Genomic DNA, 22185 nt, shown 5'->3' on the forward strand with positions numbered 1-22185 from the left:
AAAATCTTCGTAGGCCTGGCGATTCGAAAGTTTAGACGACAACGTCCGAAACGCCGAGCGTTTCATCGGCGACCGTTTTCGCGCAGCAATCGCTCGAAATCGGAATTGAGAAGAAGAAGAGGAGGAAGAAGAAGAAGAATAAGAAGAGAAGAGTCAGCAGCAACGGCAAGAGTCGCCGGGCCAAATTCGTGACGGAACGCCGGTTTCCTCGTCCTGGATCATAATTCATCCGTTTATGGCAAAAGTGGCACGGCTTCCATCGGTCTCGTTCCCCCGGTCGAACTCGTCTTTTCGTCGAAACAATCCGCCTCTTTCTCGTAAACATCGTTTTCTCGGACGCGATACCGAGACGTTAACGATCAGCGATCGCAATTAAAACAATCTCGAGTCGTCTCTGAATGAACGTCTGGGCTTGCGACACGATAAATCGCGTTAAAAGAGCAAAGATTACGATTAAATTAGAAATCGTCGTATGTGTCTCTTTTTCTTCTTTTTCTTTTTTTTTTTTTTTTCTTCTAATATTTTCCTGCCCCCTTGATTAATCGAAGAGTTTTCGAATCGCTCTTTGGCCACGTCGGTTGCGTTAAGGTTCGATACGAAAAACGCCTCGGCGCAGTCTACAGATCTTTTGCAGTCATGGCGAACGCTCGGTTCAATCTCGAGGAGGATGCAGCTCGAAGGACGACTTCGAGAGACGCGGATTTCACGGCTCGAGGAAAATTCTTGCCCTTTCATCGGATAAAGTTCTCCCCTCCCTTCTCTTCTCTTCTCCCTTCGCTCGATTCCCAAAACTTTCAGGCTCGTTCCTCGTTAAGCAAATAAAACACTCAAAGCAATAAAAACGTACGTTTGATCGATTTATGGCGAGTACACAACGTATTAGGATTTTTATCAAAGTGAACGAATGAACGATCGGTTATTATCTAATTAGGAGCAACGACTATTACTTTTTCATGAAATCATGCCATAAATCTGTAATTGCTTTGAAAAAAACGTAGCAGTAACATGCTTTGATATTTATTATACGTAGGTACTGCCGTAATTAACTACGGTTAATTGCCGCTGTAATTAAGAAATTTTAAAAATCTGAAGACGAAGGATTTGTTAGGTAACAAATTAATTTTATACGTCCTGGGAATTGTACACGTCGGATTTATCATTGCACATTGATTTCCAGTAATCGGTTAAACCGGTTGTAGTATTAGTATCATACGTAGTTACTATGATTATAAGCGATATAGTCATTGCCGTTTAATTTGTCTATAATTCTAACTAGATATTTTACAACTGTAACTGTCCTACTTGTTTCTATCTCTTCAGACGTCTCTTCTTCTTCGTCTATTTTACTCGTAGAACGGTCTGCATCTCTTCGCACATTTTCTCTGCTTAAACCATTTTGCTCGTAACAAGCGTGAAATAGACAAAAGGTAGGAAGATCGCGTTAAATGGTAAAACCAAGTATTGCGATGTATTTGGGGTCGCGACAGACCCGGGTAGAATTAAACGGACGATAATTAATCATCGAAAAAGAATACGACGCCTGAAACTTTTGATCCTTCCTTTTCCGTGTGCTGTCTGGTGGGGGTTAGAACTAACGATACCAGGTCTGTTCATCCTTCGTCGTGCAATCCCATCTGAAACGTCGTCCCCGCTATTAACAAGCCGCTATCGGACGATCGTGTTCGATCCTTCGAACGGCCACGGTCCTAAAGAGACTCTGCTTTTGCTCTGGTAATCGCTTGATATGGTATGTCTGTAACTGCATGCGACTTCCATCACCGATCCTTGTGACTTGGTGTCCGCGTCGGGCACGCTGACTCGTCGAAATCCTTCCACTTTCTTCTTGAACGATCTTCGTCGACCTTCAAATTTTCCACTTGTTCGGTCGTTTCGAGAAGCCAGCGTGCTCGAGCTTTTTCCCAATACGCTCGATCGGACGATATTTCAGCGGAATTCTTCCAAACGAGGCAAAGTAATTTACGAACGTCGTACAAATCGTCAAGATACTTCTGCATGGTCGGAGCTTAGTCTAGAGCGTAGTTTCCGTGTGTTTTGAAATTAAGCGAAATGAAAGGGTAGCGTAGGAAGAATCCCATTGCCGATCGTTCGATCGACGTTACCGGACGTAGCTTCTCTTCGATACGAGGCGTTCGAACACCGAAGGATTAATCAATTTGTTGTTTTGACGGTGCGACACCGACAGAAGGCCGCGAGTGTGTGAATTGCGGCGCAACTTCCACGCCTCTGTGGAGACGAGACGGTACTGGTCACTACCTCTGCAACGCTTGCGGACTCTACTACAAGATGAACGGACAAAACCGACCTCTCATCAAGCCGAAACGACGCCTGGTAAGTACCTAAGCTGAATTATTTTGCTACACTGGCGTGCGCAAGTACTTGGACACCTGGCGCCATCGGAAACTTCGCTACATTTTCGACAAGCAATGATTCTCTGCTTCTTACGTTAACCAGAATCAAACGATCCGTCAAGTCGACATTGAAAGAAGAAAGAGTTTCATATTCATCTGCGATAGTAAAGTTTTCGAAGTTATTCTCGGGTCGCAACGCCTACGGTTGCTGTGCAAGCGCATTTGATTTTCGTAGAATTTGTAGCGTTGTTCCTTTATCTGTACTAATTAATATTAACTAAGGTTTTCATCAATATGTGCCAAGCGTACATGGCCGTTGTTCGAAGTACGTTTTATTTATCTGCGATAATTCGTGAGTGTCGAAATGCTTATGCATGCCGGTGTATTTTTACCGGGAAGGATCGAAGACGCACACAGCCTTCGTGCCATTTGCATTGTAAAGTCGTGGAAAGGAAACTTTACGTAACGGCGAGGCGCCGTCGAAAAATGTTAGTTGGAACGTCGGACCTTGGCTAAGTGGTTTGACCTGTGCGCGTATCGGAAATCCGAGATTACGGCGCCGCTTGCAAAAGTGTCAGTGCAAAAGTTTTCGTTCGGAGTAAACCGGAGGGAACCGACGAATCGTCTAGGAGCTGGTGCACCTGTCTGCCTCGTAAAAGCGTGTCCTTGATCGTTTCCTCGGTGCGCATCGAGCTGCACATTACACTTAATTAATACACGCTCGCGATACACGGCAGTTGTGTGTTTCTCGCGATATGCAGATGCAGTCATCAGAATGCAAGATAAAACAAGGCCAAGCTAATTTCCTATATACGCGGCTATTAACACACCACGTTCCCGTCCGCGTATTCCTCGTCGATTCCAGCGTTACGAACTGTCCGAAAATCGCGCACAGACGCTGGATTTTCTACCGAATGAAGATGGTGTCTCGGAGGAGCAGGTCTGTTTTGGAAAAACGATTGAGCGCGTTAAAAGGAGCGAAGCGATTTAGACGCAAATTGTCCGTTTTCCGACGATTCGTAGTTTGCTTCTGACAAATAACTTTCGACAAAGAAAACTGCTGACTTTGAAAGTGCGCTGTAGCAAATAGTAGCAGGAAGATATATGCAGGTTGGTCGTGAGATACGATCAATCTGGTTCGATCAAATGCCATGAATATCCATTAGCGCGCAGCCGCAAAAAATTCTAATTTATCGTTTCCCAGCTTTGCACCTTTCTCGAATGAATTATTTGTTGCTCGCAACGAGTTTGACAAAGCCGTCCGCCAGCAAATATACCACCGCGCGACGCGTTAGAAATGGAAATTTCGGATCACCAGGTATCGGTAGGGGCGGATCGATAGGGCGAAGGGTAACCGGGGCTTTCGTGCGATCGGCCCGTACGACTCGTGCGAATTCCATCTATTTTCGTCGAGCAGACGCTCTGGCACTTACGCAGACGGAATGGCGAAACTCGATATCTTCCCTCCTTTCTACGTCACATTCATAAATTCGCGTGTTTCTACGGAATAGTTGGCTTTGGGAAAAACGTTTGGCCGACGAAATCGCCGAAGAATCGTCGATTCGAAGTGAAAGTGCAGGCTTTCGGCCAGTGGATCGAGGCGAGTCGCGTTCGCGAGAGAAGAGTCTGCATTCCGCGGATGCAAAAGCGCATAGCACGGTGACGTTTCACTATCCCTCTCGCGCGCTTTCTCTCGTGCGCGATAGAGCAAAGCTGATGGATTCAAGCTTTTTCTCGCCGCCACCTGCTCCTCTAATTACGCCGCTCACGCACGCACTAGATTTATTAATCGTCGCGTTTTTGCCATCATTTGTCGGCCGGCTGCCTCGGCCTATCAACTCGCCAAGCGCCATCCCCAGCTTTTGTTCGGGTTCAACAAATCGAAGCGGTTTCCAACGTGTCGCATTTTTTGTCCAGCGAGATGCCATTGGTTTTCGAATTAGGTGCCTGTTTTAGCGATAGGAAACTCTTGCAGAGAAACGGGGAAAGTGGAAAATACATGCGCTCGCGACCGTTGATCATCCCCAGGCTGCACGCGTGGACAAAGATCGCATCGCTGTTACACCTTTCTGCTCGTTTTGTTTATCGTTTCATCGGCTTCCACGTGCAAGTTAGTCATCAAGACCAGAAGATTTATTTCTTCGTTGATTTTAACGATTCACAGTGTCTGGGTAAAAAACTGTAGCTAAGGAGACGCGTGTAATGCGAAGTATGTAAATACGCGACTCTCGTTTCCAACGCCAAACGGAGCTGATCGCTTCCAAAGTACGCGCGAGTGCCAGAAAATTCCAAGCGCGTGTTTCAAACGCCGCAACATCGTACGGAAAAACGCTCGATACCATGGAACGGAGTCGTGGATCGTTCGCCCCTGATATAGTAGCTTTTCCCGGAAACAGCGCGAGGGTCTAACGATCGCCGCGTAGTCAGCTCAAATATTATGACAGCGCGACGAGCCGAACCCGCCCACCTATCACTCACACAGCAACGACGTACTCGCGTAGATCGGTAGGCGCGAGCCGAACCTATAAAATATGTATCGGTTTAAACCGGTAGGCGTCGCCTGATCGCCGGCACGCGTGTCACATTTTCGGCCCGACGCTATAATTTTCTTGCCGTGGCCATTTCCTCAGGCAGCAGCAGGCTTTCTCCGCGCTGTGTGTTTTAATAATCGACCACCGGTCTCCACCAAACTTTGCCCTCCATGTTACGCGAAAGCACCGGCCACGAATAAATCATTCAATAGCGTCGTGTTTTTTGGTAATTGCTACGAGCCCTGTTCCTTCGCTTGCCTCTTCCCCCGAGCTTCTGTCACTTCCAGCTTCGACTCCTTCGACTCGTGGTCGAACTCGGATAGAGCGTCGAGAGCGATCAATTTTTGCTTAGAAATATGTAGAAGGCGAACGTCGGGTGATAACATCAGCGTGATATTTTAATTCCTTAGAGGTTTATCCCCAGTGCAATATTATCGTACCTGATCCACAGTATCCATCCAACTGCTCTGTAATTTCTAGTTGCTCTTCGACATTTACAGTGTAAATCCGCACTGTCACCAGGTGGAATTCTAGCATTTTCTGGACTAATCTCGTGTAACAATTCGCGAGGCAATAGATTGGTTAATGCGAGAGGATCCAGTGGATAATTATCCCTGCTGCTGTGCTCATTCTACGACACAGACTGATTTAAAAACGTATACTGAGTCATTCATTTCCGTGTATCATTCGGGACGTACCTAAATATATTGTGGTTCTATAATACTTCTATAATATTTCTTCTTCTACAAAATTAAAATAAAATTTTCTATATATAATGGTTTCTTAACTATAGTTCAATCTATTGTTTCTGTACAGTACTGAAACAAATTGTTCAAGTTGATAGGTTTTAAGCACGTTTGTACTCGGTGCGCGTATATTATAAAGGTAAATCGCGAAGCGGACAGGATGCGGTAAGCGGGAAACGTGAGTTATAATTGGAAGGGAAATTTCGAAATACGATACCGTGGAAGGAAAAGATGGGAATCGTCAGTTACATCGAAACTGAAGGCTGCGCTACGAAACGCGGATTAAAAATGGAAATACGACGAGCTGGGTATTAAGAGGGAAGAGGCGTGTGCGCTATGGGAGGAAGAGCAAGAATCGACCAATGTGTAGTACAAGGTTGAAAATAAGCAAGGGGAATACAGTTACGGAATTAATCAGTAGCCTTGTAACACGGTGTATAACTTTGTAAATAACGTCGATCGATTAGCATTTTCCACTTGGAATCTCTCGATACGCGGTTACGAGATACGCGGGTCTGTAGCCCTTCGACGGTCCCATGAAATTTATAGTTTCGATACAAAAAACCTGTATGCTTCCTACGTTGCATTATACTTTTGTTGGTGATAATCAGCGTGAAGAAGAAAGCAGAAAGTGTGAGCGGAACGTACAAGTTGGTCGTAACAAGGCGGCGTGGAGGAGGGACGGGGGTCGGTCGACCCCCTCGCGAGACCTCGTGGAAAAAGGCCCCGAAAAATAGGAGGAGCCACCCGGGCCATATGCTTTTCGCACAATATGTCGCGTTTTTACGGGGCAGAGCCATGGGAGCGAATCCGGTCGCAGATGTGACGAGAGAGGAGAGAAAGAGGGCGGCCGATACGATCAGCGAAACAAAGGGCGGCCACCACCAGGTATTCACCCCCTTCTTCCCCGTACTCTGTCTCTGCGCCGAAATAATAAAGTCGTGGCACATATCGGGCCACGTGAAAACGCATTGTGCCGACGTGTCTCTTCCACGGAAATTCCAGCCGAGCGTTATTATGAACGGGTACGGTCTAACGTGCTCGAAAGCCCCGATGGGCCAGATAGCAAGGGTTGAAACCCTCTCTTCGTCGCTCGGCGCGTCGTCCCGCTCAACCGACCGCCGCCATCTTTGATTCGTTGCGCAGATAGCCTGGAACAGCTGGCAAGTTTTCGCCGCTGCTTTTTTTTCCTCTCTTCCTTTCTGTCCGCGCCGCGTTCTACCTTCTCTTTTTTCTTTTTTGCCGGTTCCTTGCCCGGCTGGATGTCTCTGTTTTACCGGGCCGCAACAGGGGCGAGAACCACCCCTGCTGTCATTGCTTACGGTTACCTCCGCAGCGGACGTGCCTTTCGTTATAAAACTATCGCGAGTTTGCCCGCCGGAGTATTTAGCTTTATTTGTTACGACGGAGCTCGATTTCTTCGACCAGATTTCGCTCAACGCGCGACTAACTCAATTTTTGCAAGCTGTTAGGTCGTCCGATAAGTTTCTTTCGATTTATAAAATAATAAACGCGCAATTTTTTTTTTTTATTAGTTCATTGAATTATGAATAGAAATATGACGAGATGGATCGTACCTGATTCGATAAAATAATATAAAACAGAAGCTGTCGTTCGTCTATTATCATCTTATAAAGCGAAAGGAACTTTTCGGACAAGCTGATACTTCACGGAGCGGACGAGAAATGATACAAAACGAGGAAAATTGGCGAGTTTCCATTACGAGAACTCCGGTTGTATAGGAGACAAGCTCAGATAGAGTTTTATCGCAGTGGACACTGCGTCGAGACTATTCGCCAGTATCCGAACCGATGACTCTGTCGAGTCACTGTCGACGCAGCTTACGAGGAACACTGTCGAGAGCAGCTCGTGATGGTTTCAAGCTGCAGCTCCAGCCACGAGCTAAGTTCAGCTAAATTCGAGAACGTTTGCTTCGACGCATCTGTACGAAACCGTGTGCACCGGAAGCACCAGACGACCACGTCTAATCCCGCTCTTTCTGTACGAGTGACGATTCAAATTTCATCAATAAAATTCTCCAAGACTCTGAAGCAGAACTGTAAGAGCGAGCGAAAGTCATATCGAATGAGCGAATCTATGGAGCAGATTTAGTAAGTTCGTGGACATGTTTGCGAGGAGAAAGATGGTCAATAATTTGAATTGTGAACGTTGTGCGCAAAATGCCAACACGTTGCACAACGTGATCCCTGGCTGACGCTAAATGTCTCTTTAGTTTCACGCGCAAACGCATTTTCTCGACAGAAAATTATGTCACACGTGTCCGACTGTTAACTGTATCTATTTTATTATACCGCGGCTTATAAACGCGTGGCAGAAAATATTTTCAAGTCCAACTTTGCTCGGTTTAACCCGCCGCTGAACCTCCGGCTTGGGATACGCTGAAATGCACGCGGAACTGGACGCGCGTTGCGTCGACCGAGAGGAGAGGAATCGCGAGAGCGAAGATACTCGGCGGAAGATTTTCCAACGAACGAATCCTCGAGAACGTCGTGCAGCCACGAGCGGTGAGGCAGAGGGCATGCGGGGCGAGCGGAGGGGCCAGGCTTCTGCGAGGAATCGCTCGTTAACGGCTGTCCTACACGCTCTCCCTTTTCTTCCCTCTCGTCCTGGCGATGGTTATCGCGCGCGCCATGCCACGCCGCGCCGTGCAACGTCGAGTTACGGTCCTCCGGGCGTTCCTGGACATTCCGGTGGCAACAGAAGCGCCAGCGTCGCTCGCAGCACCCGTTAATCCGGCCGCAGGAATTTTTTCCCCGAACTCGCCGTCGTCTCGCGTGCCCTTTGACATTTTTTTCGCCGAGTCCGTGGTATCTCCAAGGTGAAAGGGAAATTCGGGAAGAAAATTCGTTTGTCTGTTTCCTGTGGCTCGGCAACGCGCAAAGCGCCTTTCCTATGGCTCGCAAACACGCACGGCACAGACAGAGTACATTACCCGACGTCGAGGTACCGGAAAGCACGCGGAGAAACAGGAAGTGAAAGTTTGATGGGAAACGCAAGATGCGAAAATCGGGAAGAAGCAAATACTGGGAAACCTGGTTGTTGGTGGGAGGAGCTGCACGGAGTTTGCGAAATATCGGAGATGGGATCGTTGAAACGTTTAAGAAGATGTAGAAACAGCTAGGAATCTGGAAGATTGTGCAGCCACGAGTAAAGTCGACGTGAGAATAAAATATCGAGACGCGATACATCCATCGGAGGATGTAGCGAACTGGCGGAGATGCGATTGATTGCTACGCTTAAAGAAAGCAATGAGAAAATAAGCCACGTAATGCTAGTTTATCGAGCGAGGGACTGAGCGAGTGTGAGAGGAGTAGATGAACAAGCGTGAGCATGTGTTGCACCATAGTTATCGCCAACCTAGTCCTGTTTCTCTCTCGCGAGGTTCGAATCGAACGAACATCCGACAGACGTCCGATCTTTCTCCACGCCTCGTGGTCGTCTCTCACAGCCACACCGCAATCTTGCGCGCTCTGCTGCAGAGATTTTCGAGTATCGAGTTGCGAGAGACGGCCACGTGTCGCGAGCAGGAATCGGCCAGCGACTCTTCCGAGAAAAGAATCTGCTCCGCTTGGCGCGGAATCTCGAACGACCGACGAAGAAAACGTCGTTCGCAGTCGCACAATGCGACTAGGTGTCGTCGTTATCCGAGACAAGCATCTACACCGCCATTGTTGCGATTCGCGCGTACAGTTGAATTCGTGAAAGCGTCGTCGCTTGATTTTCCTGCTGATCGAAAGTAAAGCGAGTTTTCGCCGCTTTGCGAGAACCATCGCGCGTTGATTGTTATACGGAAGTGGACGTGCCAATGGAAGAAGCAATTGCTGGGTGCTCGTGGTGGAAGCTTCGAAGCTTGGAAAGAGAAGGAATAAACCCGAAGAGGGGGAGGAGGCGGAGATAAAGAGGAAAAAAAGGCGATTTCCCTGGCAGGCGGATTTCGTGAGATCGGCACGGTGGTTTATGAGCAGCACACGCAGCCATGGTCGGGGGCAGAAACGTCGACTGAATTATGTACCAGATGCAAATGTCGTCGTATTGTCCGGTGCCGGCGGCGTGCTCCATCCATCTTTCAGCTTCCTTGAAAATTCCGCTCATGAGAGACGAGATTTGCATCCGTTCACACTTTGAATACGTCGCTGTCCACCACCGGAGATCCAACCGCGCTCCACTGCTCTCTTTCCTTTTTTTTCCTCGAACGAGAAGGCAAAAAAAGAAGAAGAAGAAGAAGATCGTGTCGCGATTCGAGATCTTCCTGTCGATTTCTTCGCCCCTTTATTTTTTTCGTTGCTTCTCTGCGAAGTAGAAGTTACTATTTGGTTGAAGGAACAGGTTCCTTCTTCCATGCTCTTCGAATCCTGAAATTCTTATCGGCCGCTGGAATCGCGAATTAGATCGACGATCCTCTTGCCGAGCGAAGTTGCGAACGTTTTTGTCGTCTGAGATTTCAAGGAAACAGCCAAATCGGACGAAGTTTCAGTCATAAAGCCGCGCGTCGTTCCTTGTCGTCGCGACGTTGACGTAGTTTTTAGACGCGGACCAGGTCGATCGACCAATAAGTTGGTCGCGCGTCTCGTTTCGCCGCACGACAAGCGCCGCGATTTATTTCGCGAATTTATGCCTGGCCAGAATTGCCTACGTCTCTCGACTGCGCCAGTCGGAAGCAATTTACAAGTTAATAGGTTACGCGGTCTTCGACCTTGCATTTATTCCGTGCGATCGCCTAATTGGCCGGTCTACCTCTTTCGTGGCCTAAAGGCGTCCAGCTTCTCGTCCAGCTTCACGCTCTGCTGTCGAAGTTTCCAATCCAGAAACGGGAATCCCTTTCGTTCGCTGGAAAATCCAGCTTTCTTCCCTTTGGTGCTTCTTTTCGTCAAAGAGGCAGGCACACGCTACCGTTTGAACATCAAAGCAAAGAGCAAACGTTAGCACATTTGTCGCAACATTTACGTTTATTGAAGGAGCCAATGAAATCTGAGCGAAGTAGCGTGAAAGGATAGAAAGAAGATTTGTAATATTGACGAATTGTGATATTGGGTTGGTAATGACAAAACTCGCAATCACTTAGTTGCCAACCCAGTAGATGAGAAGCTAAATTGCAACAGAGAGTACGCACACGTGTACACATCACGTTGTACGCTACAAACGATAGGTAAAATATATTTCCGATGCTGAAGAAGGAAAGACATTGGATTGGTAGGTAGATATTAACATTAGAACTACCGATAGTTAACACGAAGCTCTTTCTACCAAAACCAGTGAAAATGATTCGTCTTTAAAAAATACCTCATAATAGAATATTTCTATATTTATTGATTTATTACAGAAGCAATTCCATGTTATGTAGTACATTTTTCGTATTATTTGTAGCACACGAGTCACAGGACAATTCAAATCATGTTGTTTTGCCTCGGAGCAACCGTCGAACAAAGACGAATTCGAATTTTTCGACTCTCCCCGGACCAGTACAAATAAACGAACGCGATCGCGAGCGAATCAGTTATTAGCAGTTATTAGACGAGTTATACGAGTTATCGATTAATATCTTCGAGTTATCTGCGAGAGATTGTACACCGTCTTTGCAAATACGTTTGTAAGAGCGACTTTGGACATTGTCTACATTTATTTATAATTTATGTAATTTATTTCAAATATATTTGACGGGTTGCAACGGCAAGTTCTCGTCACCGTTTTATCAATCCTCTACAATTCCACCACATGTTATTCCAGCTGGGACCATGATCCCTAACCGAGAGTTGAAGCATTTATAAAATTGTAGAACCAGTCGTTTTGACTGCCGTGACATTTCTAGCGTTAGCATCTGGCGATCTAGCGATCGATCCGGAATTTTCTTGATAACTGATATCGTCGTATCGAAGGATACGCGGTAAAAATTTGAAAAACGTGTGGAAAGTTGTAGAAAACGAGGAAACTGGTTAATCGGGGTTCGATAAACAGATTGCAGCACCCTTTTACATTTTCACTGGTATTGGTATAAGTAGCTTCGATACAAAATTATTTTCAGTTTGAATACATAGAAAACAAAATAAAATTTATTATATTATTCTTTTAGTTATCGTTGCAAAAGTCATTACATCACTGCGGGAAGAAAATACAACACGAAGTAGGAATTTTAAAATGAAATTGTAAAACCAGTCGATTTGGCTGGCGTGGTAGTTCTAGTGTTAAATAGCAGGGACTGTGCTAGCTCTTATAGACGGCAGTATGTTTGGAGGAGGGTGCAGAGTTTGAATTTGAATCGCAATCGATGCAATAATAAGAGAGTGGAATCGAGAGTGGACACCGTTAGCTCGAACAATACTTTTTTCTCGTAGCCGGCCGGCTACTTAAGATTCGGCACGCCACGATTGGATGACCAGTTTCGACTGTCCGACAAGTCGATCGATCATTCACCGACACAAAGAAACAATCGGCCGCTCGATAAACTACCGTGCTGTACAAGCGACGCTCTCGAAATTGATTTACCTCGGCCAATTCGGCTCGCAGCGAGATCGCTCCTCTTTTTACGCCCCACAGATTTGTTGGGAAATTTTCATACGCCGCTTCTTACCTTTGTATTTCACACACAAAAAAAAAAAAAGAAAAGAAAAACGAGAGAACGTGTACAGAGTTAATCCGACGCAAAAGTGTTTTCCAAAGATTTCCACGCAACCGAAATGGAACAATACGCGGCGTTGGCAGTGGAAGAAAAAATTGGTAGGAAATTGCAGGTGAAACGTAAGCGCAAGGAGCAGCGCGTAGTATTTTGCGCGTAAAAGCCGCGCCGCCGTGACCACGCGAGAAAGTACGAAAGAATTTTTCTCGCGTGCGTCCGCTCGCTTCCGTGCTCTGGCCGCTGCTTAAAACGATATTCCCCTGCCGAGAAACCTCGCGGCTAAATAATTAAACCGGCCGACGAAAGAAAATCTTCCGCCTCGATAAACCTTGCCCGCTCGTGAACGATAACGAGGTGGAAAAAGACGAGGAGAAGGGACGGAGGGTTGGCTGCGCAACGAAAGAGAAATTCATTTGCAGGGAAGAAAATGGAGTACGAGTGGATTGCAGCCCGCCCATGGAAAAGTCGATCGTGGCCCGAAGAATGCATTGTTTCGAGGTCAGCGCACCAGCCCGGCGTCGTGCACACAGGTGCACGATGCAACCATGTTTCACGGTGATCGATCGTGTGTGCAGCTTGCGATTTATATGCAGGAATGTTTACTCGCAACGAACACTCGCCAGCGTGTAATTACAGACAATCGCATTTACAAAAACTCTGTTCCACCTTGCCCGAGACCTAGCAATTTCTCTTATTGTCTGTTCTACTTTCGTTCGCCCCACGCGGAATCTCCGAAATTGTTATCGTTTGCCACATGTGAACGTGATTAAGGGTAGAATGTTGTGTCGTTAGGGTGGAGAAAGAGGTTGGCAAGGGAAGAGGAGGTAATCCAGGCTCCTATCGTCGTTTCGAGGCGTCAGCCTCGCTGCCCCTCGTCAAAAGGGAGAAGGAGTCTTCGGAGAAGGATTCGTAGATTCCCTAGGGCAGCTGCGCTCGCTATCATTGGTCGCGATCTCGATGGATCCCACCCGAGTCCTGGAAACGACCCCTCCAGCGATCGAGCACCAATCCTATCCCGTGTTTCCCATGCCGAGGGTAGATCCCTGCCTGGGGTGGATTTTTCGGAGCTGCCGTCCCCGGACGAAATTACACGGGGCGAAAGATCGGAATCCTCATGAGAAACGTTAGCCCCGCAACTTTCCAGATATCGCTAGGACTTTCGCCTTATCTTCTTCTTTCTTTTTCCCGAATTTTCCGCAACTTGCTAGGCATTCCTAGCGAACGATGAGACAGCTAAAATTTTCCCTGCTTCGTCGTTGACGAGCATTTTATCGAGAAACTATCGTCCGAGGAAGACCAGGAAATAATAATAATTCGTAATAATTAACATCGAATCTTGTGTTTGAAATGAATCGTAAAATCTGATCTTAACTCGTCGCGTTTTATCGTTGTTAATCGACGATCGAGGAATTTCGATTTTCTATTGGCAAATGTTCCGAGTAATTGCATAATATATTTATATTTTCGAATAAAATATAAGTGCAATTTCCCTTCCTAAATAGCTGTTAATGACGCTTGAAAACGTTATGAGAACGTCGCCTCTATAGAGAAAAACGCAAGTGCCGATAAATAAGAGTTAATTGTTTCTCCACTTTTATCTGTGTCGTCTATCTAAACGAGTGGAACGAGCAGGTACAAGCTTCTCTATGGATACTTTACGCTGTTCTTTTTCACGAATTTCGACCACGTTGTTGCGCAAGCTCTATTTTCCACGAACACTTTTCAATCTCCCTTTACGAAACGCATCTCACGCGTTCATTTCCAACTTACGATCATTCGAATACAGACATTCGCATCTATCATCTTTTACTTTCTCACCGCATTTCCCACAAACGGTCGTACGATACATTTACGATACGTCGAGGCTTATCAGAAGCCTGTGGATTTCCACGCGTTTGTAGGAGACGTGAAAATGCAACATAATGCGGCTTGCGATTATCTAGCGAACAAGGTAATTTCCATTCTGAATTTAAACGCCGCCTCATTTACAAACTGTCTTTAAATTTCAACCTTTTCAAACTTCTATTCGCAAAATATGAATCAGAATAGACGTCCGCTGCTTGTTAGAATTTCAAGCGCCTCGGAAGGGCTGTAAAGTTTCACCGTCCTGCTGTTACCGCGATAAATATCCCAGTAGCGTTCGCTGTACTTAAACCTCGCGAGGGAAGAATCGGACGCGACACAGAAAATCGGCCAACGACGGGATCGTTCCGTCGGAAATCGCCACGGACCCGGTGGAAGCTGGCGCGGAACGGCTACCAGAAAAAGGGTCTCGTCGATCTAAAAAGAATCGTCGTGGAAGTCCATAAATCTTGGCGAGGAGGCGGAGAGGCGCGGGTGGACGGGGGTGGTGGTGTAGGCCGACTGGTTGGCTGGCTTCTCCATGGTTGGGGCCCGCGGGCACGAAAAACGCGGCTGCCGGTGGCGCGGTCGAATAAATCAAACTGGCGTGAAAATCAATTGTAAGACACTCGCCTCGCGTGTAGTCGTCCTCTCCCTCTCTCCCTCTCTCTCTCCCTCTCTCTTTCTCTCTCTCCCTTGTGGCGTGCTCTCGTGGCTTTCGTGCGTTATCCGTGAACCGAGTCACCTTCCTTTGTGTCCCCCGCGTTCCCCGCGTACGCTCGTTCCGCGTTCGTTCTTTGTTCCTGCGCGCTCGTGTGGCTCGCGCGGCGAAGGGTGTGCGTGAGCGTGTACGCGCCGACTCGAGCGAACGACACAGAGAAAGTAAAAGGGAGAGAGAAGAGAAGCGTCGTGGATGAACGAGGAGGGCGAGGGGGAGGGACGTCGGAGTCGCGGGGACGCGAAGAATCGCAGAGGAGAGGGTGTAAAGTCAATACGGGTGGAAAGGCGCGCAGACGCCTGGCGTCGACCAATGCCGGTGTCGGGCAGCGCGCATGGCGTCCCTTCGGCGCTGGCGTCGCTCCATCTTGCCACCGGGACGCCGCGGGTAGTTTCTGGTCGACGGCAGCTTCGAATTGCGGCAGAAATATCCTTGGACGTCGCGACGCCCTACCATGATCGCGGTATCGCGAGGAAACTTAGGCCAGCAGCATTGTCGGTACAGAACTTTCGCACACGGTGGCGGACACAGGAAACTTTCAGATTCCTACGCTATGAATTTTGGTAACTTTTCTGCTAAGAACATGCATTTTACCATTTTGCCATTCGTTCACGCGCGCTCTATTCGTCCGTTGATTCTATCATATACAGGGTGGTTCGTAATAAGTGGGCGGTATGTAAGGATTCGACGTCTGAAAACGATGGAAACGGTTCGTACGGGTATAATACGTGCTCCCATTCATTTTGTTTACGGGACACAGCTAGTTCTTTGTGCTCTGTCGTATCTGATCACGTGGCTTCGTACGAGACGCTGAAAACGACCTCCTTGCATTTCAATGCACGCGCACATTGGATTTTTATTTATGCGGGTACTTGGAGTCCATTGAAAGCGTCGATGCGCTACTTTGTTATGAAACCGCACGAAGAATTCGACGAATTCGGGGAGTATTGGAAATATAGGAATCTCGAGGCATGGAAAGCGTATCCCCACGTCCACATAGCGAGACAGCAACGACGTCTCCGCGTTGAAACGCAAAAAAATCATTTTCAGCATCTCGTACGATAGAACACAAAACTCGCTACGTTCTCCTAAAGAAGATCGCGATAACGTACGTCCGTGTCCTGACGTATTCTGTCCCTCTTCCGTTGCTCTAACCTTCCATTAAATATTTCCCCTTACTATGAAACACCCGGTACAAATCGATCTGACCGAATTTTCGTGTCTCGTTGTACTTTCTTTCTATTTTAGAATCTTCCCCTTTCTCGTCGCTGTGCTACCAACACCAGCTCGGCCTCCAAAGTGTCTTTCGTTTTACAAGGAAATAACAGATGTACATCTTTCCTTTTAAATTATTTTATTCGTCCATTTTGTAGCAATGGAACAAAATTGAATTACGTATGACGCATCCTGCGTTAATAGAACAGAATGGGTCATACATAATTCAACGAAATGATATGAAACAAAGATGTGGTGCATCTGTTTGTTATTTGCCGATTATAAAATGAAAGAAACCTTTCGGCAAGCTATTGGGCTGGCAACTAAGTGACTGCGGATTTTGTCGTTGCCATCTAATGACAAAACCCGCAGTCACTTAGTTGCCAACCCAAACATACGTATCTGCTTGGACGCGACAATGCCGCTCGTAACCGTCCACCGGCTCGATTCAAGGACCGGTCAGGTGCGTTCTCGAAAGTACGCTTGACGAAATAATACGTTCACCGGGGAAAAGTGCAGCGACCCCTTCCTCGAACCGTAACAACGTCGCGTTATCGAAGCTAATAACAGCTCGAAACCAGAGTGGTCGTTAACGAAGACAAAAAGCGCAGCGCGCAATTAAGCGATACGATTGGAGCGGCTGCTGCAGCCACGATATTTGCTTGTCACTCTCCGTATCGCAATCGAGACGGCCGCGACCCGGCCGGCCCGCCAGTCAGAACGAGTAGATCTTTTTTCCTTTTTTTCTTCTCAAGCGGAGTTTTTGCTCGACGTTATCTCGCGCGTTGTAATCCGGTTAGAAGGCAGGCGAAAGCACGGAGAAAGCAAGAGACACAAAGGGAAGGAAAGAGAAGCGGAGGGGGTTGATAGGGTGGTCGCATCCCGCAAGAGCAATGAAATATACATATATTACGTTACAATATGCCTGAAAAACTTACTTGCTAATTTAACGCCAGCTCGTTCAATTATTTATGCTACAGTATCATACTAAAATACAAATTAGCGGAGGATTTGAAATCTCGCGGAAGTTTCAAAAGTGTTCCCGCTTGAAAAATAGAAAGGACTTGGGATGATTTTATCCTCTGTTGGAGCTGTCGTGCGGCATTACCTGGTTACGACGCGATAAGGCTTACTCTTACGAGTTAATATATGTACGTTGAAGGGATCGATATCCGCAAGTGTTATTATTCGAGTAGCTACGTTATCCGCGGATCATTTGCTCGACAAGCAACGGATAAGATAACGAGGATGCTTCCAAATTGACAGACCATCGCACTCCGCTTTATTGTAGCAATTAAAAATCTGTTAACATCTCGACGACTCGTGTATTTCTAATTCCATTTAATACCATTGCCACGATTTCAAACAAACGTTCTATAACACAGAATACAATTAGATTACAACAAGTAGTTAAAAATATACTTTTCATCATTAATGTTGATGTCATTGGATGTATGAACAGAGGAACGCGTGGATTAATTGCAAGGTAGAAAATATATTTTAATACAAAAGTGCAAATACAAGAAGGGATATAATTTGAGCTAGCAGTGTTACCCTATGACTGAAAACCCTGAAGCCATCGTCGCCTGTCTACTGTCTATGGTCTACCTTCGACCCAGTCTTTTAACTATACGCTTGAGGAAACTAAAAAGACCAGATGTAGAGTTCTCTTAGAAGTGGTGGCCACTTCAACAATTAGTTTGCCATCGTACGGTTTAGCGACGATCTTAATAAAAATTCCGTGTACGGTGTTACTTTTACACGTTTCGGTCTGCGCCGAGGAAGACTGCTGGATCCGCCACTGAGGAGAAGAGCCGGTCAGCCGTGGTCGTGGTTGGTGATCGATTGCAGAGCGTTTCCGGTGGAAAGTCGGGAAAGGAATAATAGCGTGCGCGCGCGGGGGTGGCCGCGCACCCCCAGGAGGAGCCGTGGCAGAGGGTGAGCGACAAGTAATGGCCGCCGCGGCCGTTATTTATCGCTCTGTCTCGGTGCACACGCGAACACGTAGGCGCGCACCGGCAATTTCCAGCGATAAGCGAGCGCGTGCTCGCGCTCGCTCACGCCTGTCCCGGCGATTAGTCGCGCGACTGAATAAACGGCGTGACGACCGCTCTAAACTCGAACAACACCGGCCTCGCCGATTAACCGCGCGTCTCCTCTTCGTCTTGTCGTCGGCGGCCTGAAATCGCGCGTACCCATCGAATCTTTCGGCTCCTTCTGGACGCAATTCTTATCCATCGAAATAAAATACGACGCAGCGGTCGAGTCGGCCATAGGCTGATCAGGACACGCCTATCGAGATCTTGGAATAAATTACACGCTTTACGTGGCTTCTATTGTCTTCTAGTAATTTTCCTGCAGATTTGTTATTCCGTTCGTTCGTCGTTTCAATTCTTAGTCGGTTCAGTTGCATTGTATTAAAAAAGAATGTAATTAATCGATCTATATAGATACGTAGTGACAAGCTTCCCTTTCTTTTAATCGCTAGCTTCGAAAATCCGTTTCTCAGCTTCGTTTCAAGCTTTACGTCCGATACGTCTCTTCTTAATTTCAACCAAATGCAACGATGTAAAATCGTAAGTAGCTTTTTAATCAGTCAGAGAATATTGGATTTCTTGTTGTTATTTATCTAATTTCTGTCCGACTAGACTCGATTCATCCTAGAAACGGACTTTGCTTACGATTCCTTTCGTTCATCCTTTCGTACTTATCTATATCTGCCTTAATGTCGCTCCTTATTCAACACCAGTTGGCTATTTACTTCCAGACCGTTCTACTTTTATTTCTACTTTATTGCTGCCTAACCATATCGTTGGTTTTGCTCGCCCACAGGATATTTTACTTCCTTATTTTCCTATTTCTATGAAATTAATCCGCGCAAACTGCAGACTCAATTTCCTCGGTTTACAAGCTGCTGGGATAGAACGATGCGCGTCTTGTCACGCAGAACTCTAAACGGAGTATTCGTTGGAATCGTCGAGTAAACACGACAAATGGGTATCCTAATTACGTACGGCGTGCAGTGTGAGCGTATGCGAGTCCGGAGGACGATGTTGGTCGGAAGATGGGAAGCCAGGTTTCTTTGGCGGACCACGCTGCTGGAAACAGCTGGGCGCCAGGATTGGAGGATCGATGGAGTCGCGGATGTTGGGAAGTCTGCGGGTGCAACCGCGACGAACGTAATTTATCGCGACCATATAAACGCGTACGAACGCGCAACAGCTATTCCCGGCGACAGTCATGGGTTTTACTGCCTAAGATACAACACTTACCATTCTCATCATTAAAACGTCGGCCGGTTGGCCGACGCTCGGGGAATAAACCACGCGCAGAATGTAAGCTACGTACCTAGTCGACCAAAGCGAACACATGTAGCGATAAGCGCGGCTGGTATAAATTACGAGCGATAAAAAGCTTTTACGGTAAATATTAATCCAAGTATTGGCTCATTAAGACGAGCAATCTGTTTGGTTCGAGCGCTGCCTTTTATTTCACCGTTACGCGGAATAAATTTACACGCCGCCACCTTTCCACGGTCCACGATCGATTCCCGACCGTGCTAACCGGTGTATCCACTTTCTTCCTTGCAATTTTACATCCTGCGTCTTACGCTTTGCTTCTTCCTTTTCCTTTTTCCCAATAGAATTTCCACGGAGACCGCGTCGCGTGGAAAATCGCGCGCGCCGCTGATTCAGCCCGACCGATTGTTTAATTCAGCCATTACACTTACGTAAATAATAACCGCGATTGCGTAGACGGCACGGCCGAGCCTTGAATATTAAAACAATCGTCCCGACGATACCGCCGATCTATCCCGGCAGCGGTGCAATTTTATTTGTTCGTTGGCTTCGAGGGCAACTTTCTCCGGCGATTAAAACGTTCTATAACCGGATCACAGCATGCACCGTGGAGGATGGCAATTTTTCGGAGGAATAATCGCTTCTTTTTCCAAGATCCGCAGCCGTTGGAGCGTGCCCAGACCTCGGCGGAATAATAAACGCGAGGCAAGTGGGTACGCCGCAACAAAGAGCCTTTCTACCGTGCTTAGACCGTGGCATTATTATTTATTTATAGCGTCATTATGTTGTCTCTATTGTTGTTGCGGCTCGAGAGCGTATGGTAAATGTTGACCGGGTCTCTCTCCCTCTTTCTCTCTCTCTCTCTATCTCTATCTCTCTTTCCTTTCGTCCTCGCGCCCCCACCTCTCTCCCTCTCTCTTCGACCGCTGCCTCTCGAGCCACACGATCGAGAATACATAATTATCGAACGCTTTTGCCGACGGCAGGAATCAAGGACGATACACGTGTATTTTTTCTTCCATTAACAATTATAATGGACTGGACCGAGAGGTTCGAGATCGAGCGATTCCAGAGAGAGGAACGACGACGATTAGCAGCGGAAAAGTTGCACGGAGGATGGAAAATCGTGGTGGAGAAACTGCCTCAGCGCGGTGTTTCTAACCCTCGTGGTAGACAGAGTTTTGCATAAATATTTATCTGGGGTAGTTTATTTGATTAATTAAATTCGTATCAGCGAAATGTTTTACGGTTTGGCAATTAAGTGATTGCCATCTAATGACAAAACCCACGATCACTTAGTTGCCAAGCAAATATTTTCTTTGTATTTACTCGAGCGGTGATTGTACAATTATTCGACTAGTAATACGAAGAATTGTTTCTGCTTAATTTCGGACTCTCGCTATTAATTTAGCAAATAATTAATTAACCAGGGACGATCAACTTTCTAATTCGTCGTTTGAAAAAGGTTGATTGTAAAAGGCAATGTTGCGACAACCGGACAACGTAGCTTGAAAATATATCTCACGGTCGGTACCATGTCCATCCTCGACGTAGCGCATAAATATTTATGCATAATACATAATTTTATCCGAATAAGCTCTTATCTGAATAAGTTATTCGATGAAACTTTTATTAGGATAAATTCTTACACGAATTTCTTGTTCGAATAAATCCTTACTCCCTGTGATATTTATACATCAGCGACGAATAACATTTTATTCCTTGTTTTCTTTTCTTCGCTATCTGTTGCTCGAATAAAGCTTTGCCCAACTGTCATCACCTCAAACCCGATATTCACGTTGTTCCTTTTTCATACACATCGAAGTTTCGCTTTAACGCGTCTAACGATGTCTCGTTCTTGCGAAATGTGTTTAGTAGTTATAATAGTTTGAGATATATAGTTTAGTAATTATAATAAAAAATATTTCTACCGTGGAATATGTACGTTTCAACGAGGAAAGTTCACTTGCACAAGTGTGGTGAAAAACGCATGTTAGCCATGATATTTCCGAACGCTACATGGAAAACTTGTAGCAAGAGGGTTAATACAATTAACCGGGCGAACGTGACAACCCAAGACGGATTGTCACGAGCCACCGTAGATGACAGCGGTTGAATAATTACCGGCAGCTAGTCTGGTTTTATCGTTGACCGAACAAATAACAGAGACCTGAGTGTGCTTAATGCGGTTGAAAAAGGGAGGAAAAAGGAAGAACGCAGGTGATGAATGACCGGCACGTGGAAACTCGGCGTGTTTACCAGCTACGCGGAAAACCCAGGAGAAAAATCACAGCCGCTTTTTTCCTCGTATCGTTAGAAATGTAAATCCACTCACACCGAAGCCTCATAATCACGACGCAGGCGAATGATTAATTCAAATTCGATACGGATCGTTGGATAGGTTGTCGTTTTTATCGAGAAACGGAAGTCGATCAGGCCACTTCTTCCTTAGACTTTGTAACGCGAAGAAGCGGACGAGCGGTCTGCGATGGCATCCGAAACGTTTCCCGTTTGAATTTTCCATTGGGAAGTTTGTCTCGAAAGTTTCGATCGCCTCGAATGCCCTTGAAAGCAGCGATAGACTCGAAACGAGATCAAATGGAAAAAATTTCCCGGTGATTGCGACAAAGCTTGTGAAAAAATAAGCTTACTGCATATGCATATCGCTTATTGAATAACATAATCGTGTATAATGTAACGTAATGCATGCAACGAAGTAAGTAACGTATGCGCTTAAATAAGTCGATGATTAAATAATGATGATTCAGAATACTTTTATGATGGATTTATCTGATAACAAAAACGTATCTACAGCTGTTAATTTATGTCGCAGA

The 22185-nt window shown here is 46.4% G+C and overlaps 1 protein-coding gene across 4 annotated transcripts in view; it reads left to right on the top strand.

Annotated features, from left to right (window-relative positions):
• Positions 1–22185, top strand: part of LOC132914896 (GATA-binding factor C-like) — an 86807-nt gene that overhangs the window by 21085 nt on the left and 43537 nt on the right. For 3 of the 4 annotated variants that reach the window (XM_060974397.1, XM_060974400.1, XM_060974401.1), the window contains one exon: positions 2204–2346. In XM_060974397.1, coding sequence (XP_060830380.1) covers positions 2204–2346 — 143 coding nt within the window. Of the gene's footprint in view, positions 1–2203; positions 2350–22185 lie in introns of all 4 variants that reach the window. The other variant, XM_060974398.1, reaches the window with a different exon arrangement.

This window comes from Bombus pascuorum, chromosome 15 (genome assembly GCF_905332965.1).
Source record: "Bombus pascuorum chromosome 15, iyBomPasc1.1, whole genome shotgun sequence".
NCBI classification, from domain to species: domain Eukaryota; kingdom Metazoa; phylum Arthropoda; class Insecta; order Hymenoptera; family Apidae; genus Bombus; species Bombus pascuorum.